This window comes from Leptosomus discolor, chromosome 1 (genome assembly GCF_034619465.1).
Source record: "Leptosomus discolor isolate bLepDis1 chromosome 1, bLepDis1.hap2, whole genome shotgun sequence".
Classification (NCBI taxonomy): Eukaryota; Metazoa; Chordata; class Aves; order Leptosomiformes; family Leptosomidae; genus Leptosomus; species Leptosomus discolor.
The window spans coordinates 71,305,378-71,320,272 of record NC_141391.1 but is presented as its reverse complement, the minus strand read 5'-3'; the positions used below and the strand labels follow the sequence as shown (position 1 = coordinate 71,320,272).

General features: G+C 40.0%; 1 protein-coding gene across 1 annotated transcript; it reads left to right on the top strand.

Moving 5' to 3' along the window:
* The first annotated feature begins 1,492 nt into the window (after window positions 1-1,492).
* IL18RAP (interleukin 18 receptor accessory protein) lies at window positions 1,493-14,539 on the top strand. Its single transcript, XM_009952633.2, has 10 exons — window positions 1,493-1,616; window positions 2,714-2,981; window positions 3,085-3,259; window positions 4,569-4,743; window positions 7,006-7,074; window positions 7,333-7,453; window positions 9,192-9,346; window positions 10,197-10,334; window positions 13,615-13,785; window positions 14,166-14,539. Exons 1-10 carry the CDS (start codon window positions 1,493-1,495, stop codon window positions 14,537-14,539), a joined length of 1,770 nt encoding a protein of 589 aa, XP_009950935.2.
* Window positions 14,540-14,895: the final 356 nt, after the last annotated feature.

The following is a 14,895-nucleotide window of genomic DNA, read 5'->3' as shown; positions in this document are numbered from 1 at the left end:
GCAGAGTCACTCTGTGGCCAAACGAGCAAAGATAAAAGCTCCTTGAGGTCTCAGTTGCACAATGTGACCATCGGCAAAGCACATGGCCTTTACTCACTGAGATCCTGAATCAGGCATTCCAGATGTGTCAGTTACAGGCGTTGGATATGTTCTTGCCAAATACCCACATTAAGCCATGGCTGTTGAATATATATGCTTAACAGCCTGCCTTCCCTCTAGCCCTGTGGCTGAGAGGCTGTGGGACACAGATCAAACCTTTTAGTAGGAGAGTCAAAACACTTCATACAATAGGGTTTGGGGTTTCACCTTGGACTGGATGCTGTAACATAGGGGTCTGGGTGCAGCTGAGTGCTTTGTGGACCTGCTCACAAATCCCCTGGGTGTTCCTGGTCTCAACTCACAGATGGCACACCACAGAGCTGGTACCTTATGATGGTGCGGGTGTTGCCCTGGTCAGCAGGTCTCTGCTAGGGTCATTCGAGCGGTGCAGCACAGCACTATAATGTAGAAGTGAGGCCTGATGAATCATAAAATAGTTTGAGTTGGAAGGGACCCTTAAAGGTCATCTAGTCCGAGCCCCCTGCAGCGAGCAGGGGCATCTTTAGCCAGATCAGGTTGCTCCAACCCCGTCCAACCTGACCTTGAATTTTGTTTCCAGGGGTGGGGCTTCTACCACCTTTCTGGGCAGCCTGTGCCAGTGTTTCACCACACTTGTAAAAAATTTCTTCCTTATATCCAGTCTAAATCTACTCTCCTTTAGTTTAAAACCATTACTCCTTGTCCTGTCAATAGGGTATGTCTGTTTTAGCTGGTAATAAAGCCCAATAGAAGCATGTCTCTTGTGTGAAAGAACTAGAATTGAAGACTTGGTGTCCACACAATGCATGCTTTGAGGGTTTTACTTCTGTATAGTTCTACATCAGTCCCATGGGCTCAATGCCATTTGCAGCTGCAGCAAGTGTTCAGATTTGATTTAATTCCAAAGGAATCCAGTTTACACACTCTGGGCCTGTTTGCTTTCAAGATACAAGAGAACTTCGTGGATTTTGGTGCCACTTACACCTTTCTCAGTCTGTTGCTGATAGTTGTCATTAGCTAAAGGCTGATTCTGTAATTTGGTATCTTATCTCTCATCTTGGAGAACAGGTTCCTCTTCTAACTGCAACAGCTGCTGAAAGACCTGCATTTCCACTCCAGATGTGGAGTTCTGCATTGCTGTAGGTATAACTTGAAAATCCATCTGTAAGCAACTCTATGCAAGATGTATTTAAAGAGACTGGTGCATATTCTTTAATATCATCTATCCTGAGTTTGTGTGAAATAATATGAGCAGGAAGAGTGCCGCAAACCCCATTTTAAAAAAGCACGATATCTAGGAAATACTGTCTGCTAAGTTTTATAGAGCTACATGATAAAATATGTAATTGCCTATCTATCTTATTGGAGTATTATTTTCAAAAATATTCTGTTTTCCTCTTTTACAGAAAGCAAGATGATTCTTGAAGAAAATGTCACAGAATATCAACCAAAATTGATAAAGAAAAACATGCTCACTTTGTGCTGGATCCTAGCATTGTTTGTCAGTGGGGCAGAAGTTAGAGAGATTAACTTGCTAGGTAAGAGTCTGCTTTGGTGAGGTTTGGTGTTCGTGGTACTTTCTGACAGCTGAGAAAAGTGGATCTGCATTTTGCTGTGCCTTCAGGAGTTTTTCCTGCACCTGTTCATGTTTGTGTCAGGCAAACAGCTGTTTCTAGCCTTTCAGCAAGTCTTTTAAGTATTGGTTATACAGTTTATCCTAAACATGATTCAAAATTCAGTTTCCTAATGAAAAGAAAATGACAAATGTAAAGGAGAATTTCTGAGAACCAAATGGAGCAAATGAATTGGTTCTGTGGCTCCTTGAAGTCTCCAGCAGCTGGTCCAAGCCTGTCGGGGGGAAGAAGAAAGAGAAAGGCAGAGTGAGAGTGATACATCAAAATCTTCCACCCGCACAATCTATCTGGAGGAGCTTGATCCAATTCAGTTCGCAGAGAGAAACTGAAACTGTGAAGAGTCTCCCAGGTGGGCAGGCGAGGAACTGAAGATTTCTGCTGAAGTGACATCCTGCCATACTTTCAAGGGTTACCACATCCTGACCAGCAGGAGGGGTTACACAGCAAGATCAGTCAGCCTTTAGAAAATTTGGGGTTAGGATGGGTGACCACAGCTTTCAGAATCCAAAAATTTGTTTAATTTTACTGACAGTGACTGAAACATGAGAGGGGAAAGATTTGAAAACAGTGAGACAATAATACTTGTCAATCTTACTCTAAATAGGGAGTATGGTGGACAGGCTCTGCTTCTTCAGGTTTATGTCAGTCCCTTCTCCATTAATACAAAGAGAGCTACAACAGCTGCATCTGCTTTTCTACAGAGTTGAGATTTAACAGGTTAGCACCCATGTGAAAAACTAAAAATCTTAAGCTATTTTCACATTAGGCTTTTGAAAAAGGCCTAATAAACCTTTGGAAACCTTGGAAAACTTTTGAGAACACTGGCAAATTCCATGTTTAAGGAAATAAATTCTCTATTAGCCCAGCATCTGGTCATGTAAAAAATTATTTAACACAAAGAAAGGTAAAGTTACACTTTTGTAGGATTCCTAATTATTTATTTTCAACATGATGACTATGTGTTTCAGGTGATACTGATATCTGATTGTCCTGCTTTTCAGGATGTTCCCATGTTGAACCGCAACTATGGTATCGTGCAATTAGTGATGAGGAGTTTGTTTTACAATGCGCTTTACCAGATAGAGATGCTACCCACGTTTATAACAACTCACTTGTAAAACAACAAAAGGTGAAATGGTTCTGGCGTCAGAAAGATAAAGAGCCTCTGAAGGCTATCAAGGAAAGCTCTAATCCTGCTCTCCAAGGGGATGCACTTTGGTTTAAACCAGTAAGGGACAGTGCTTCCGGAGTGTACATCTGTATGCTACGGTATGTAATGGAGCAAAAGGCTTCTATTTCTATACAAGAATTAATTGTTTTGGTTTGTTTTGTGTATTAAATGTTTAACTTTTTTTTTTTCTGCATCACTTAGGGAAAAAATCCCATGTCTAAAAATTGTTTTGGAGGTTCAAACAAAGGCAGAGGCAAAATGTTTGGGTTACAACACCAATATGCTATATCTTCTTGCTGGCAATGGGAATTCAATAACTTGTCCTGGGACAAGATGCTACAGCCATATAAAAAAGACAGATATAAAATGGTACAAGGTAAGAATCATGCTCTTAGGCATTCAAAAATCTCACTGGAGGTAATGCTTTAGGTCTAGTTAATTCTCATGTGCCGTGGGTTCTCAAACTCTTGTTCGGCAGACAATACAGCCTGAGAAATTCAACCCAAAAGCAGAATCTTGAACTGCTATATATCAAGTCTGTAAGTAAGAGTTTTGAATAAATTTTCCACACCCAAAATATTATTCCATTAAATAGAAGCCTAGAAATGCTTTCTCATCAGCTAAGAAATTTAAGTAATTGAAATCAAAACAGGTTCTTTACAAAACTGCCGTAGGATGGAAATTTAAAATTTTAAGTTTTGTTTTGACATTTTAAATTCTGAAAATATCAAATATACCAAAGAAAAAGTGGCTTTGTTAAAAACAATGTTATTCTAAGATTAATGTTTCATATTGTTCTTTCCAAGACTCCTGTTTTTAATGAAACTATTCTACTGAAACACTATTGACTTACTCTTTTTCAAATGACAACTAAAATACTTAGAAGCTAAAATTTATTCCTATGGTATTTGTAAAGACTGTAATATACCATCTAAACCTGTGTAAATGAGGAAATGGAAATGACTGGAATTTCAATTGTGCACTTTACTACCTTGTATTGTTTACATTATTTATTCAATCAAGTAGAATTATGATCTAGTCAAAGTTACTCTTCATTTACTTTCAAACTTTAAATGAGGTGTGTCTTTACCTACATCTTAATCCGAAGCCCACTGAATTTAAGAAGATTCTTTCCATTTGCGTTAGTGGATTTTTTTCAGGAATTTGATTTAAGGAAAATTCTTAGTGGTCTTAGAGAATATGAATACACTAAGCTGAAAAATAGGGGTGCTTTTCAAAAAACACTCCGTGTTCATCCTCTTAAAAGTAGTGACAGTGTTGTCAATCTCAGACAATCCAAAACTATGATTGACTTCTCATAAAAGGACATGAAAATATTTTCAAAATAATTTGTTTACAAAATAAAAATTACCCAGTCCTCCAAAAAAAAGTGATCCTTTTTGTTGCTCTTTATTACTAGGAGTTTAATTTAGATTATGTCCATGGTTTCACATTTCCTTCAGCAACCACAGATTTTAAATAATTTTTTAAAAAGACAATCATATTCACATATTATAAAACACATTTTTTTAACAGAACTGACAAATTTCCCCAAACTCCTAATAAATCTTTTTTTTGGGGCCTCAATAGAAAGAGTTTGGCTTAGCCCTACTCCGTGGTAATCCTATCCAAACAGCAACAACAAAAGGACTTCTAGTTGCTTGATATTCTTTTCTTTTGATTAGGATGGTCATCAGATAAAACAGAGGAAAAGCAGGCAAAGCCTGAAGCTTAAGCATAATGAAATCTACTTGAATCCAACCTATGACAGAGATGCTGGAATATATGTGTGTGATTACGCTCTATATGACAACAGTACCAAGTGGACAATGAGAACAGCAGTAACCGTAGAAGTCATTGGTGAGTAATAGAGTAACTCAGAATAAAACACCTGAAGTAAAGTATGTTTTCTCTATTCTTTCCTACCCTATATCTGTCTTTTGCTCAGGCTCTTGTTCTGAAAAACCTGTAAACTGAACTAGCTACATGCTCATTAAAATCCTCTTCCAAGTATTCTGAGGAAATCTTGGTGACTAGAACCTTCAGTGTTCAGTGATACCGTGTAGCATAAAATGCCATCATTTTCAAGATCTGATTCTACCTTGGATTTACTGTAATTCCTAACAGTGGAGATCAAATCTACAACAGGATTTAGATCTCTTGATCTGGGAGTAGAATTCATGAAACTCCAACTGCCAAAGTTCTCCAGGTAATATACGGAGAGTGTTAGGAAGACATTCACATACTACGAGGAAGGAGTGCTAATCCTGCATGGGAAATATGGACAAAAACAGTGTGTCTCAATCCTGCCTCTGTCCCTGAAGTAGAGGTTTATGTGAAAGCAGGAGTTAGATAAAAAATTGTTCCATGTGGCACAGATGAGACCTTCATTTTTTTCACTTGACAATGATGAGGAAGGTGATGTTGGTGGGGTCACTGCCATTCTTCCACATAACTTTTTAACAGCAGAGGAAACAAGAGACCTGTGAGCAATCTAACAAACAAACAAGCTCTTTGTTGTTGCATGTGCTGTTTGGGGGAAAGCATCACTGTCTGCATGACCTGTTCTTTTAGGCTTTGAATGGATTACTAAATAAAACTGGCCAGAACTCTATGTCACAGTGATAGGGCATGGCCTTATATTCTCTTTCAAATCGTGGTAACCTTCTCCATAATATTTACTGTCCTCTGCTGCTCTTCAGACGAAGCCCAGATACTGCCTGGCAGAGTGCTGTTGGGCATCAGTACTGTGCAAGGGAGCATGACAGCAACTCAGGATCAGGAATGAGAGACACTGTTTAGTTTGCTGGAAGAGAGATGTGGTTACGCTTTTCTCCAGATATCTGTGGTCGAGTGCTGTAAGACACTCTCGTCAGACACTCCAGTCAATCACAGGTCCCAGAGGAAAGCATAGCTACATCTGTTCCATATCCTGAGCTGGACGGACCCAATACAGCTCTTTCTGTATGACAACAGCACAGGACCTACTCTCAGCATCCTGGTGGAAGGTGGGCCGCTAGGTGGAAGGGAGAGCAAGATTTAGGGAGCAAAAGAAAGGTGTCAGGTGAGGCAACCTGGTTTTATGGTCTAGTGAGGACAGCACTCCTCTGAATTAGCTGGGCCCTTTTTTGCAGATGTCTGATGCATTTGGTACTAAGAAGTCATGGGAAAAATATATACACCCCGTCAGGACAGGGCCTGGAAACCACACCTCAGCAACTTTTGAGACCTCTATGTGCTGGTTTATAATGTCTGGTGCTCTTTCACTCTTCTCTCTGGGCATTTCCCACAATATTTCCCAAGCAGGCATGGACTAGCTCTGCTTTATTCTGATCTGGCTGAATGTGAGCCAATGCACAGTGCTTCACAGTTCTTTTCCCTCACTTCACAGCATGGTCAGAAAACACTTGAAAGGTGCCATATACATATATACTACCCCTGAATTTTGAATACATTTCTCTGCTGTGGTTCGGTTTAAAAAAAAAAAAAAAAAAAAGAAAAAGAAAATAAGTGTTGTGTGGCACCATTTCCTGCAGTACTGGATTCTCCTAGAATATCAGAGCTGTGGGGTTTAGCCCCTTCAGGCTATTTTTCAGGAGCCTGGGTAATTGCTTAGTAGATTGGCAAACTGCGGGTGTCATTATCTGTGCCCTTTGGTAGCCCTTGTTTCGAAAAAAACCATGGTTATTTTGATGAAAGTACCTGTGCTTGTGAATAAGGTGTGTGTGCTGTATGTGTGCTTACTGGGCATGGAATGGGGCTCAGCAGGAAACTGGTAGGAGGATTGTGTCCCACAGGGGATTTTGCAAGGGAGAGCCCCAGTTTCTGAATCCTAAATAATGTTAAGTGCAGGATAGATGCTGAGCTCCTCAGCTCGTGTAATACAGCAATGCCTCAGAGTAACTGAGATAGCAGGTCTTAAAGTAGCTACGTAAATTTTGTGGTCAAAACTCCTTTATCTGTGCCCTCTCAGACACCTCAACAACTGTAAATCATCCTCTTGGACTTAGGTGTCTAAATTCCACCTAACATTTATAAAAGAAAATTCTGTAAGATACTTTCTCTGGTCTTCTGCACTGGTGATAGCATTATAGTTATTAACAGTATTCCTGTTAATTGCAGCAAAAAACACCATCCATCCACCAAACATCTTGTATCCCAATGGTGTGGTGATCCTCGAAGCAGAGCTTGGTAAGTTTTGATTCCTCATCTGCAAGTGAAAGAAAATGTTTAAATGAGTTATTGATAGATAATGATAGAGCTTGATAGAACAAAACAGTTTTGCTCTCTAGGAGTATGAGAACTGTATGCAGAATGTCGTTTTTTTCTTGATATATATCTTTGTGGATATAAAAGGAAGCATCCTGTGTTATACAGATCCCAGGCTATTTAAGAGAAAAATATTCTTGTGACCTCCATAGATGGTTTTCCTGTGCTTATTTGTTCCAGGAAAGCCACTTGAATTGGAATGCCGTGTACAGTTTGGGTTTGAAAGAGTTTCTCCAATGAGGGTAACATGGAAAAGAAACAACAAAGAAAATATAAATGAGAATTTGAATCAGGAAAGAAGGTGAGAAAAACCCCAGTAGTCTACTACTACGGTCAGCAACTGTAAAAATATTTCTGCAACAGCTTTGCTGAATACATTTTACTGAAAGAAACTCAGAAGGCTCTGTTTTTCAACGTCTTAATGTGTATGTCCATGAGCATGTGACAGGCATGTGCACTTCACATACAGAAGCACATTCTGATGTCCATAAAGTCAAGAACTCAAACTTTCTGCGGAATATTAACTCTTCTTCCTAAAGCTTTAGCTCATGGACAGCTTCAACATGAATGGTACTTGGTTGCCTGTGCCTGCATCAGCTGTTTCCAAGTGTTCTCTTTGTTGTGCCTTGCTAGCAACTCACACAATCTGTCTTTGGAAACTGTCTCGAAGTGGGGAATAAACCAGATCAGTAAAACAGTACTGTGGCTGTTGAAAGGAGTTTGGGTGCCTCAGAAATTGCAGTGTGTTTGTTGGGTCAGTCCGAGGAATTGCAGCACTGAATTTCAGGACACTGAATTTCAGGAATCTTCCCTGGCAAGTGTTAACCAGACCCTGCAGAGAAGCAGTGTGTGTGGGAAAGGTTTCCTGTGACTTGGGGACAAGCCAAACAGTCACCGTGTTTCCCTTTCCTTCCTGAACTTCCCTGTCTCATTCACTTATGCAGTGTTCAACTTGGGCAAGAAACATAGCGGAGACAACACAGGCAAGTGTGTGTTTCACTACACAGCCCTGAGTCATCATTATGGGAAGACTTTTCTGTACACCGGGGGAAGCAAAAGCCCTGCTGTCACTGTCACAGAACATCCAGTTCTTAATAAGAGGCATATGGGAAAAAAATAACAAATGATGATATCACACACACACAGACACACACTCTCACTCATGAGGTAGATTAGATTTTCCTGACTTTTAAATGTTTGGCTGTGTAATGTTCTTCTAACCAATTTTTTGTATACATACAATTTCTGTTTGTTTATTTTTTAAAGATTCAAATGAATAAGACATTCCCAACAGACTTTCAATACAGGTTGAATCCTTCTCCATGTTTATGCCTATGTATCTTAAGTTAGCAGAGGTAGGGCCATGGTAGAGTCTCATTTATGCAGTGGCGTGATGTGAGGCACCTTCAGGACCACTCAGACGCCTGTATTTGTGGCTTTCAAACAGAAATGCTGTGACTCAGAAACCTTGGGTATTCTTGAGTGGTTGCAGACACAGATCTCTTCCCCACAACCCTTGCTCAACCCCAAAGGGATTCCTCTGTTACCTCTTTGTTTCCTATACTTCTGTCTTATATCTGTCTTACTGTGTTTGCCTGTCCTGTTTTTGAGCTTTTTACCCCTGTGCAAGAGGCTGTGCTGCTCAGTCTTTTTGCCCAGCTAGTCCTCTTTTAGGGCTTCTTTTTGAAGTTTCATTTCCCTGCGTTTCCCCTGGGGGAATTTTTTACATCTTAGAAAAACATAATCTTACAGAAGTCAAAAGGGAGCTATGTATTTAAAACTAGGCAAGTGCTTAAGTATTTCACTGAGTTGATGAATTAAGAATAAACCTTTCAGTTTGCAGACCTTTGATGTTACTATTTTCCTACAATGTAAAAACCAAACGGAAGTTCCAAACCAGAACATTGCATTGCTGTTAAAAGTTCAAGCTAAATGTTAAGAAGTTGCAAGCTCCTCTTTCTTTGTATTTGTGACATTTGGGGGTTGTGTGGATGAACAGCAAAGCTATCATGCAAATACATTTTTTTTTTTCTCTTTAGTGTTTATCCAAAAGGTTTAAAGGGGCACACACTTCTTCATGTTGCAAAACTGAAAGAAGTTACTGAAAGGGACCTCAGAAGCAACTTCACTTGCGTTGCTGAGAATTCAGTGGGGAATGCCACCGCTGTGATCCAGCTGAAAAGAAAGCAAAGAGGTAAAACTATCGATGGATGGCTATTTGCCCTTGAAGACACATTTTGATTTACTCACTGCTACAAATTCATTCCCTGTTGACACTGGCTTTTTAGCCAGCTGCAGAAGTTTCTTGAAGCTGGATGGGAAAAGTTTGAATTGTCAGACTTCTAGAAAGGCACATTATTCTGAGGTCTGCTCAGAAGGATGGGGGTATCTGGGGACTTGCTGGAGGCAGGTGGGCCAAGTGGAAGCTGGAGAGTAACTGTGAGGAAGAAGAGAATAGCATCTCTGATCATTAATAGGCACTCTACTAAACTGAAATAGTATTCCTTGATTTTCATAGGACATTTCTGTTTGTTTCCCCAGTCCTTAGCATGCGTGTTTCTGAGAAGTTGCCATAACTGTTATGAATGTGGCAGCTTTTCAAGCAAAGGCCAAAACCAGAATCAGTGTGGAAATTGAACTGTTGAATCATAGTTCACAGTGTAGATTCATCATTGGAGCCGCACAAAAAATCTCCAGCAGGGCACTGTGTGCAGCTATGTGTGTTCTGATACCACTTTTCTGTCTCAAGTGATGACTACATTCAGCCCTGCTGAGTGTACCACAGACAATTTTCTCTGTGCCTTCCATCACAGATTGGATTTTCATGCCATCAAGATACCATTCAAAAAAGGTCCCTGATGGTAGACTGAAACTCTGTGTTAAAGGTTGCAGCTAAATGAATTCCTCTCTTCCTTAAAGTTTACCAGTGGGGCAGGAATGAAGATTGTGAGATGGTTTGCCCCATTTCTAGACTGGGTTTTTCATCTAAGTGTCAACATTATTTTGGAAAGCCTGGGTTGTGATAGACCTTTTTCTTTCTACAGTGTTTCTCTTATATGTACTATGCAGTGCTACTTCTACTCTATTTGCGCTCCTTTTGTGCGCTGCCTTTATTTACCAGCACTGGATCGAAATAGTGCTGATGTACCGAAGTTATTTGGTCCACCATGAAACTACAGGAGGTAAGAAACATTGTATAATATTAATTTTCTCAAATTTTTCTAATGCCTTTTGCCATGTGGTTTAATCCAGTGTGAATTAACCATTTAATTAAATTCTGTTAATGACCCTGTTCTTTTTGAGCTGATAAAAAGGCTGTTAAAGCTAGCAAGATGCTCAGTGGATTCAGATGGAAAAAACCCCAGACAGTGTGCAGGAAATATCTAACACCAACTGAAATGTTATGGTTAGCATTTTACAAGATCCCTAATTTACCCATGGAAGATTAGAGAAAGAAGATGAATTTTGGCAGTCCCTTTGCAGGGAATAATAGAGCATCTCCAACACTTTAACCTCACTCTCCCAAAGTGTTCAACAGAACCTATGGACAAGAGTCAAATGTTCTTGCAGAACCAAATGAAGGACTCCAGAGTCTATTCTATTTTTCACTTGAAGCTAAATAATTTATTAGAAGAATAAACAAAGGAGAGAAAAAAGATAATATAGGGCACCAACTGAGAAGTGTATGTTTGGGAAATATTCATATTTCCTTTCTAAAAATTATGCTGGCCATCTTGACATTTACACCAGAGTGACCAGCTTGCAGTATATCAAATCTCCATAGTAGCACCGCCCCATCATCTCAGCTAAAATGGGCCTCCAACATAGTAGGCAGTGTAAAAATGTATCAAAAATGACAATGCCTACTTCAAAGAATTTAACATATGATTTTCTTATATGGGTTGAAAGAAATCTGCCCAAGGAAATTTTTCTAAAATTTCTTGAATCTTGGTGCAGCTTGAGATATAAGTGTCTGAGTCTGATTTTTCTGTTTGCATGTGTATATGTAGCTTATATGTGAGTGTGAAATAACTGTATCTAGATATCTATAAATAGATACACAATGAGACAATTAACTGCCCTTTGGAAAGTATTTTTGTGAGCCCTAAGGCAGCTGGCAGAAGCGATTTGGGAAACCACTCAAAATTTCCCCTCTGTTTGGTAACACAATTTGATTTAAGAACCTCTGGAAAGTCCCCTTAGAGCTCACCCCTATGTCAGTAGGACAGACACAGGCCTGCCAAGATTTGTGCACTGAAGTTGAAGACACCGTTAGGTTCCATCCTGGCAGCCTATCTCCTGCTCCCTGACTCTCATGTACCTCATGCATATGGCACCATTTGCAGCGTGGGGACATGGACCAACTGTACTTACCCAGACAGCCTTCTGCCTAAGGTGTTTGGCCATAAAATGTGTTCTCATCTGTGGGATTATCTCCTTCTCACTTCATGTGGATGCACATCAAGTCACCTGAGGTCTGAAAGAGCTGGCTCACAGAGCAGCAAAGCAGCAGTTATGACTAATTTTGCTGTTTCTCCCTTTCCATCATTTCTTCCCTTCCATCCCTCTTAGTGCAGAATCAGAGAATTGCAGAATCCCACAAGCTTGGAAGGAACCCCCAGGAGTCATCAGACCCCACATGCCGTTCAAAGATTACAGTGACCTCTGTGGGTGAAATGTGGAATATCTCGCTTGTGGTGCGATTTATTGTCATTTAAAAACTGTTTTGAAAGGAGCTTCAATTCAGAGTGTAGTTGAATTGAAGTTCAGCTAAACCAGTGTAGTGACCCTCTGCCCCACCTGCAAGTCCCACACTAGTCCTGCGTGCCTGCTGTTGGTGATTCACTCTTGTGGGCCTAAATGGGCTCAACTTGTCAGAAAATAACTCGGTAAAAGACAGTGAGTAACTAACAAAGTGAATCAGCTTCCTCTGTTACCACAAGAACTTCAGCACCCGTAGAAGGAAGTGGTGGAAGTGTGTGGCCAGGTGCAGAGGAGAGGAGCGGCGGTGAAACGTGTGTTGTCTAATCACGTCTGTGGCCTCCGAACCTCATCTGCACACCTATGTTTTGTTTGATGACATACTTTTTTGCTACATGCTGGTTCTGAATCTAGCTGTTCAAACCCAGCTTTAGATTTCCATGTGCATTTCCTTTGCTCCCTGGAACCCATATGGACTCTTCTAGATCCTGTGGGAACCTGATGGTTCTAGTTCAGGTTTGTGATCCAAATCTTACATCTAGGATGGAAATCAGGAGGTTAACACTGAGGCATGGGGTGATACTCAACACCGTTACTTACGTGTCTGTGCCGGAGTATGTGTCTCGGTTCCCATGCAGCAAAGATGTAGTCAACACAGTGAAAGCTAGAGGGCTTCTCAGCTCACCCTGCAGCAGCACCCTGCAGTAGGACCTTGTGCTAAACAGTTGAATTTCTTTCTGTTTTCTATTAACTGTACTAACCTATGATACAAGTCAGCTGATTGGAACATCATAGGTGCCTGATGTCATTTGGGCTGCGTGAGGGTGTCCTGCCATTCCAAAAGATCTGAGTCACCAATAATTCCCACGTCAAATTTGGCAGTCCCATCCACGTTCGGACCCTTAAATGGCATCAAGCAACTACATATGGGGAACTGGACTGAGTCCAGTATGCCTTTTGCTTTCACCAGCAATTCCTTTTGTTTCCCCTCCTCTTCCCTCAAGTGTAGTTCAAATTTTATTTAGCAAATAGAAGGATTTGCTTTTCCTTATAGTTAAGAATGGGCCTAATTCAGGTCATTGATACCAGAATGTTTGAAAGCCGAGAAAAGTTCTTTATATATTTTTCATCTGCACCTCACAAACATATTCTTTTAATGAGACTGAAACAAAATTCAGGATTTGGTCAGTACTCAGTGTCTGAGCTGATGTTTGGATCAGAGTTAAGCTTTGCTCCTTGCACCAGTCTCTCTGAATACAAATATAACAATATATGAAAACTGCATCTTTTGCAAGAAGCTAATATTTAAGAACATTGTTCCTCTAAAATTAACTATATTTTCAAAGTAAGTTGTGCATTGATGAGTATTTTTGGAATCAGCATTTGGGCAAATGAGAGGAAAGACTGGGAATCATTCCCTACAACATGGATTTTGCCTGGAAGGAGCCAGATCTTCCGCTGGTGAAAACTGTCACATATTTGTGAAAATGCAGAAAAATGCCTGATTTAAACTTCCTTGCACTGGTCTTCTGTGGCTTCCTCATTAGCTTTGGTAGTGTATGCCTACAACATTTACAGGAGAGTCAGGAGTAAGGGTTGGCTTTGGGTAACTGGATGGCTGTACTTCACGAACAGATGCTAATTTTAGGTTTGTGCTGTAGCTGCTTAAATAGGTATAAATGGAAACTGAGCTTTAGCAAAGAAGCTGAAAGCTTCAAACAGACTTGTTAATGTATACAGTTACTTATTTATTTATTTTAGATGGCAAAGAATTTGATGCATTTGTGTCCTATGCAAAACCAGACTCTTCTGAAAGTGACTCTACTTTAATTAGTGAGGAAAAATTTGCCCTGGAGCTTCTTCCAGACATGCTGGAAAATAAATATGGATACAAGTTATGCATTCTTGAAAGAGATATCCTTCCAGGAGGAGGTAAGGTCCCTGTGGATAGTAGAAAATCTTCAGTTCTTTATAAAATTGTTTTTAATTTTCCAAAAAACCTTATGCACTAGATCAGAAAATGGTGTATTTTGGTACTGGAGTTTCTGCTCAAATCCCATCATATTTTGATCTTTATCTAAATAAGCACCTGAGGCACATGTATGTTTGAGTGTCGTCGCTAGAAGATAACTAAGCCGAGACAAAGGTTCTTGTCCATGAATTTCTTTGCAAGGAGACTCCATTCCTTGAAAAGAAGACCCCAAATATTTCAGTAGTTACTTTCTGAGCAACTTTAGTCAGTTTAGGCAGTAATTACTATAATATAAAAAGTACATTACAGAATGCAATAACAACCTCTATTTTTTCTTCAGCATACACAGATGAAGTTGTTACAGCTATTAAACAAAGCAGACGAGCAATAATTATTCTGAGCCCAGCCTACGTCAGTGGACCAAGCATCTTCGAACTGCAGGCAGCGGTGAACTGTGCATTGGAAGACAAAAAGATTAAACTGGTATTAATAAAGTTCCAGGCTTTCCAAGAGCCAGAGACTTTGCCTCCAGTAGTGAAGAAAGCTCTTCGGATTTTGCCAGTCGTTACCTGGAAGTCTTCCGTTTCTGCTGCTCCAAACAAGAAGTTCTGGAAATACATGCATTACCACATGCCAGTGAAAACCACTAAGATGTTGGTAAATTGCAGCCTCAAGGGCTTTTGCCAAAGGTTATTCAGCCTGGCATATCGATAGCAGAAATTTCACAGAGGGATGAGAGCAGTCTCAGGAATGATGATGTGATTGTAAAAGAACTTTTCTACATCGGTTGATCGCTGTGGACAGTCACTGCAGTCAGCAATATTTCACTCCAAAACAAGTGAGAAGGACTGAAGTGTGACAGTGCTGCAGCCCCACAGTAAAACTAAGTGGCACTGCACACAACTACAATGGCGAGCTATCTTTCATAAATTATTATTTTATTATTTTTTAATTATATTTATTATATTCTTTTGCTGTGATGTTGAGACACACGTGTGAATGTTTTGTTCTTTGCACTGTGGTTCTTCCAGAATGTTTTTATACTTGTTTTCTAGGGAAAGATTAAAAAA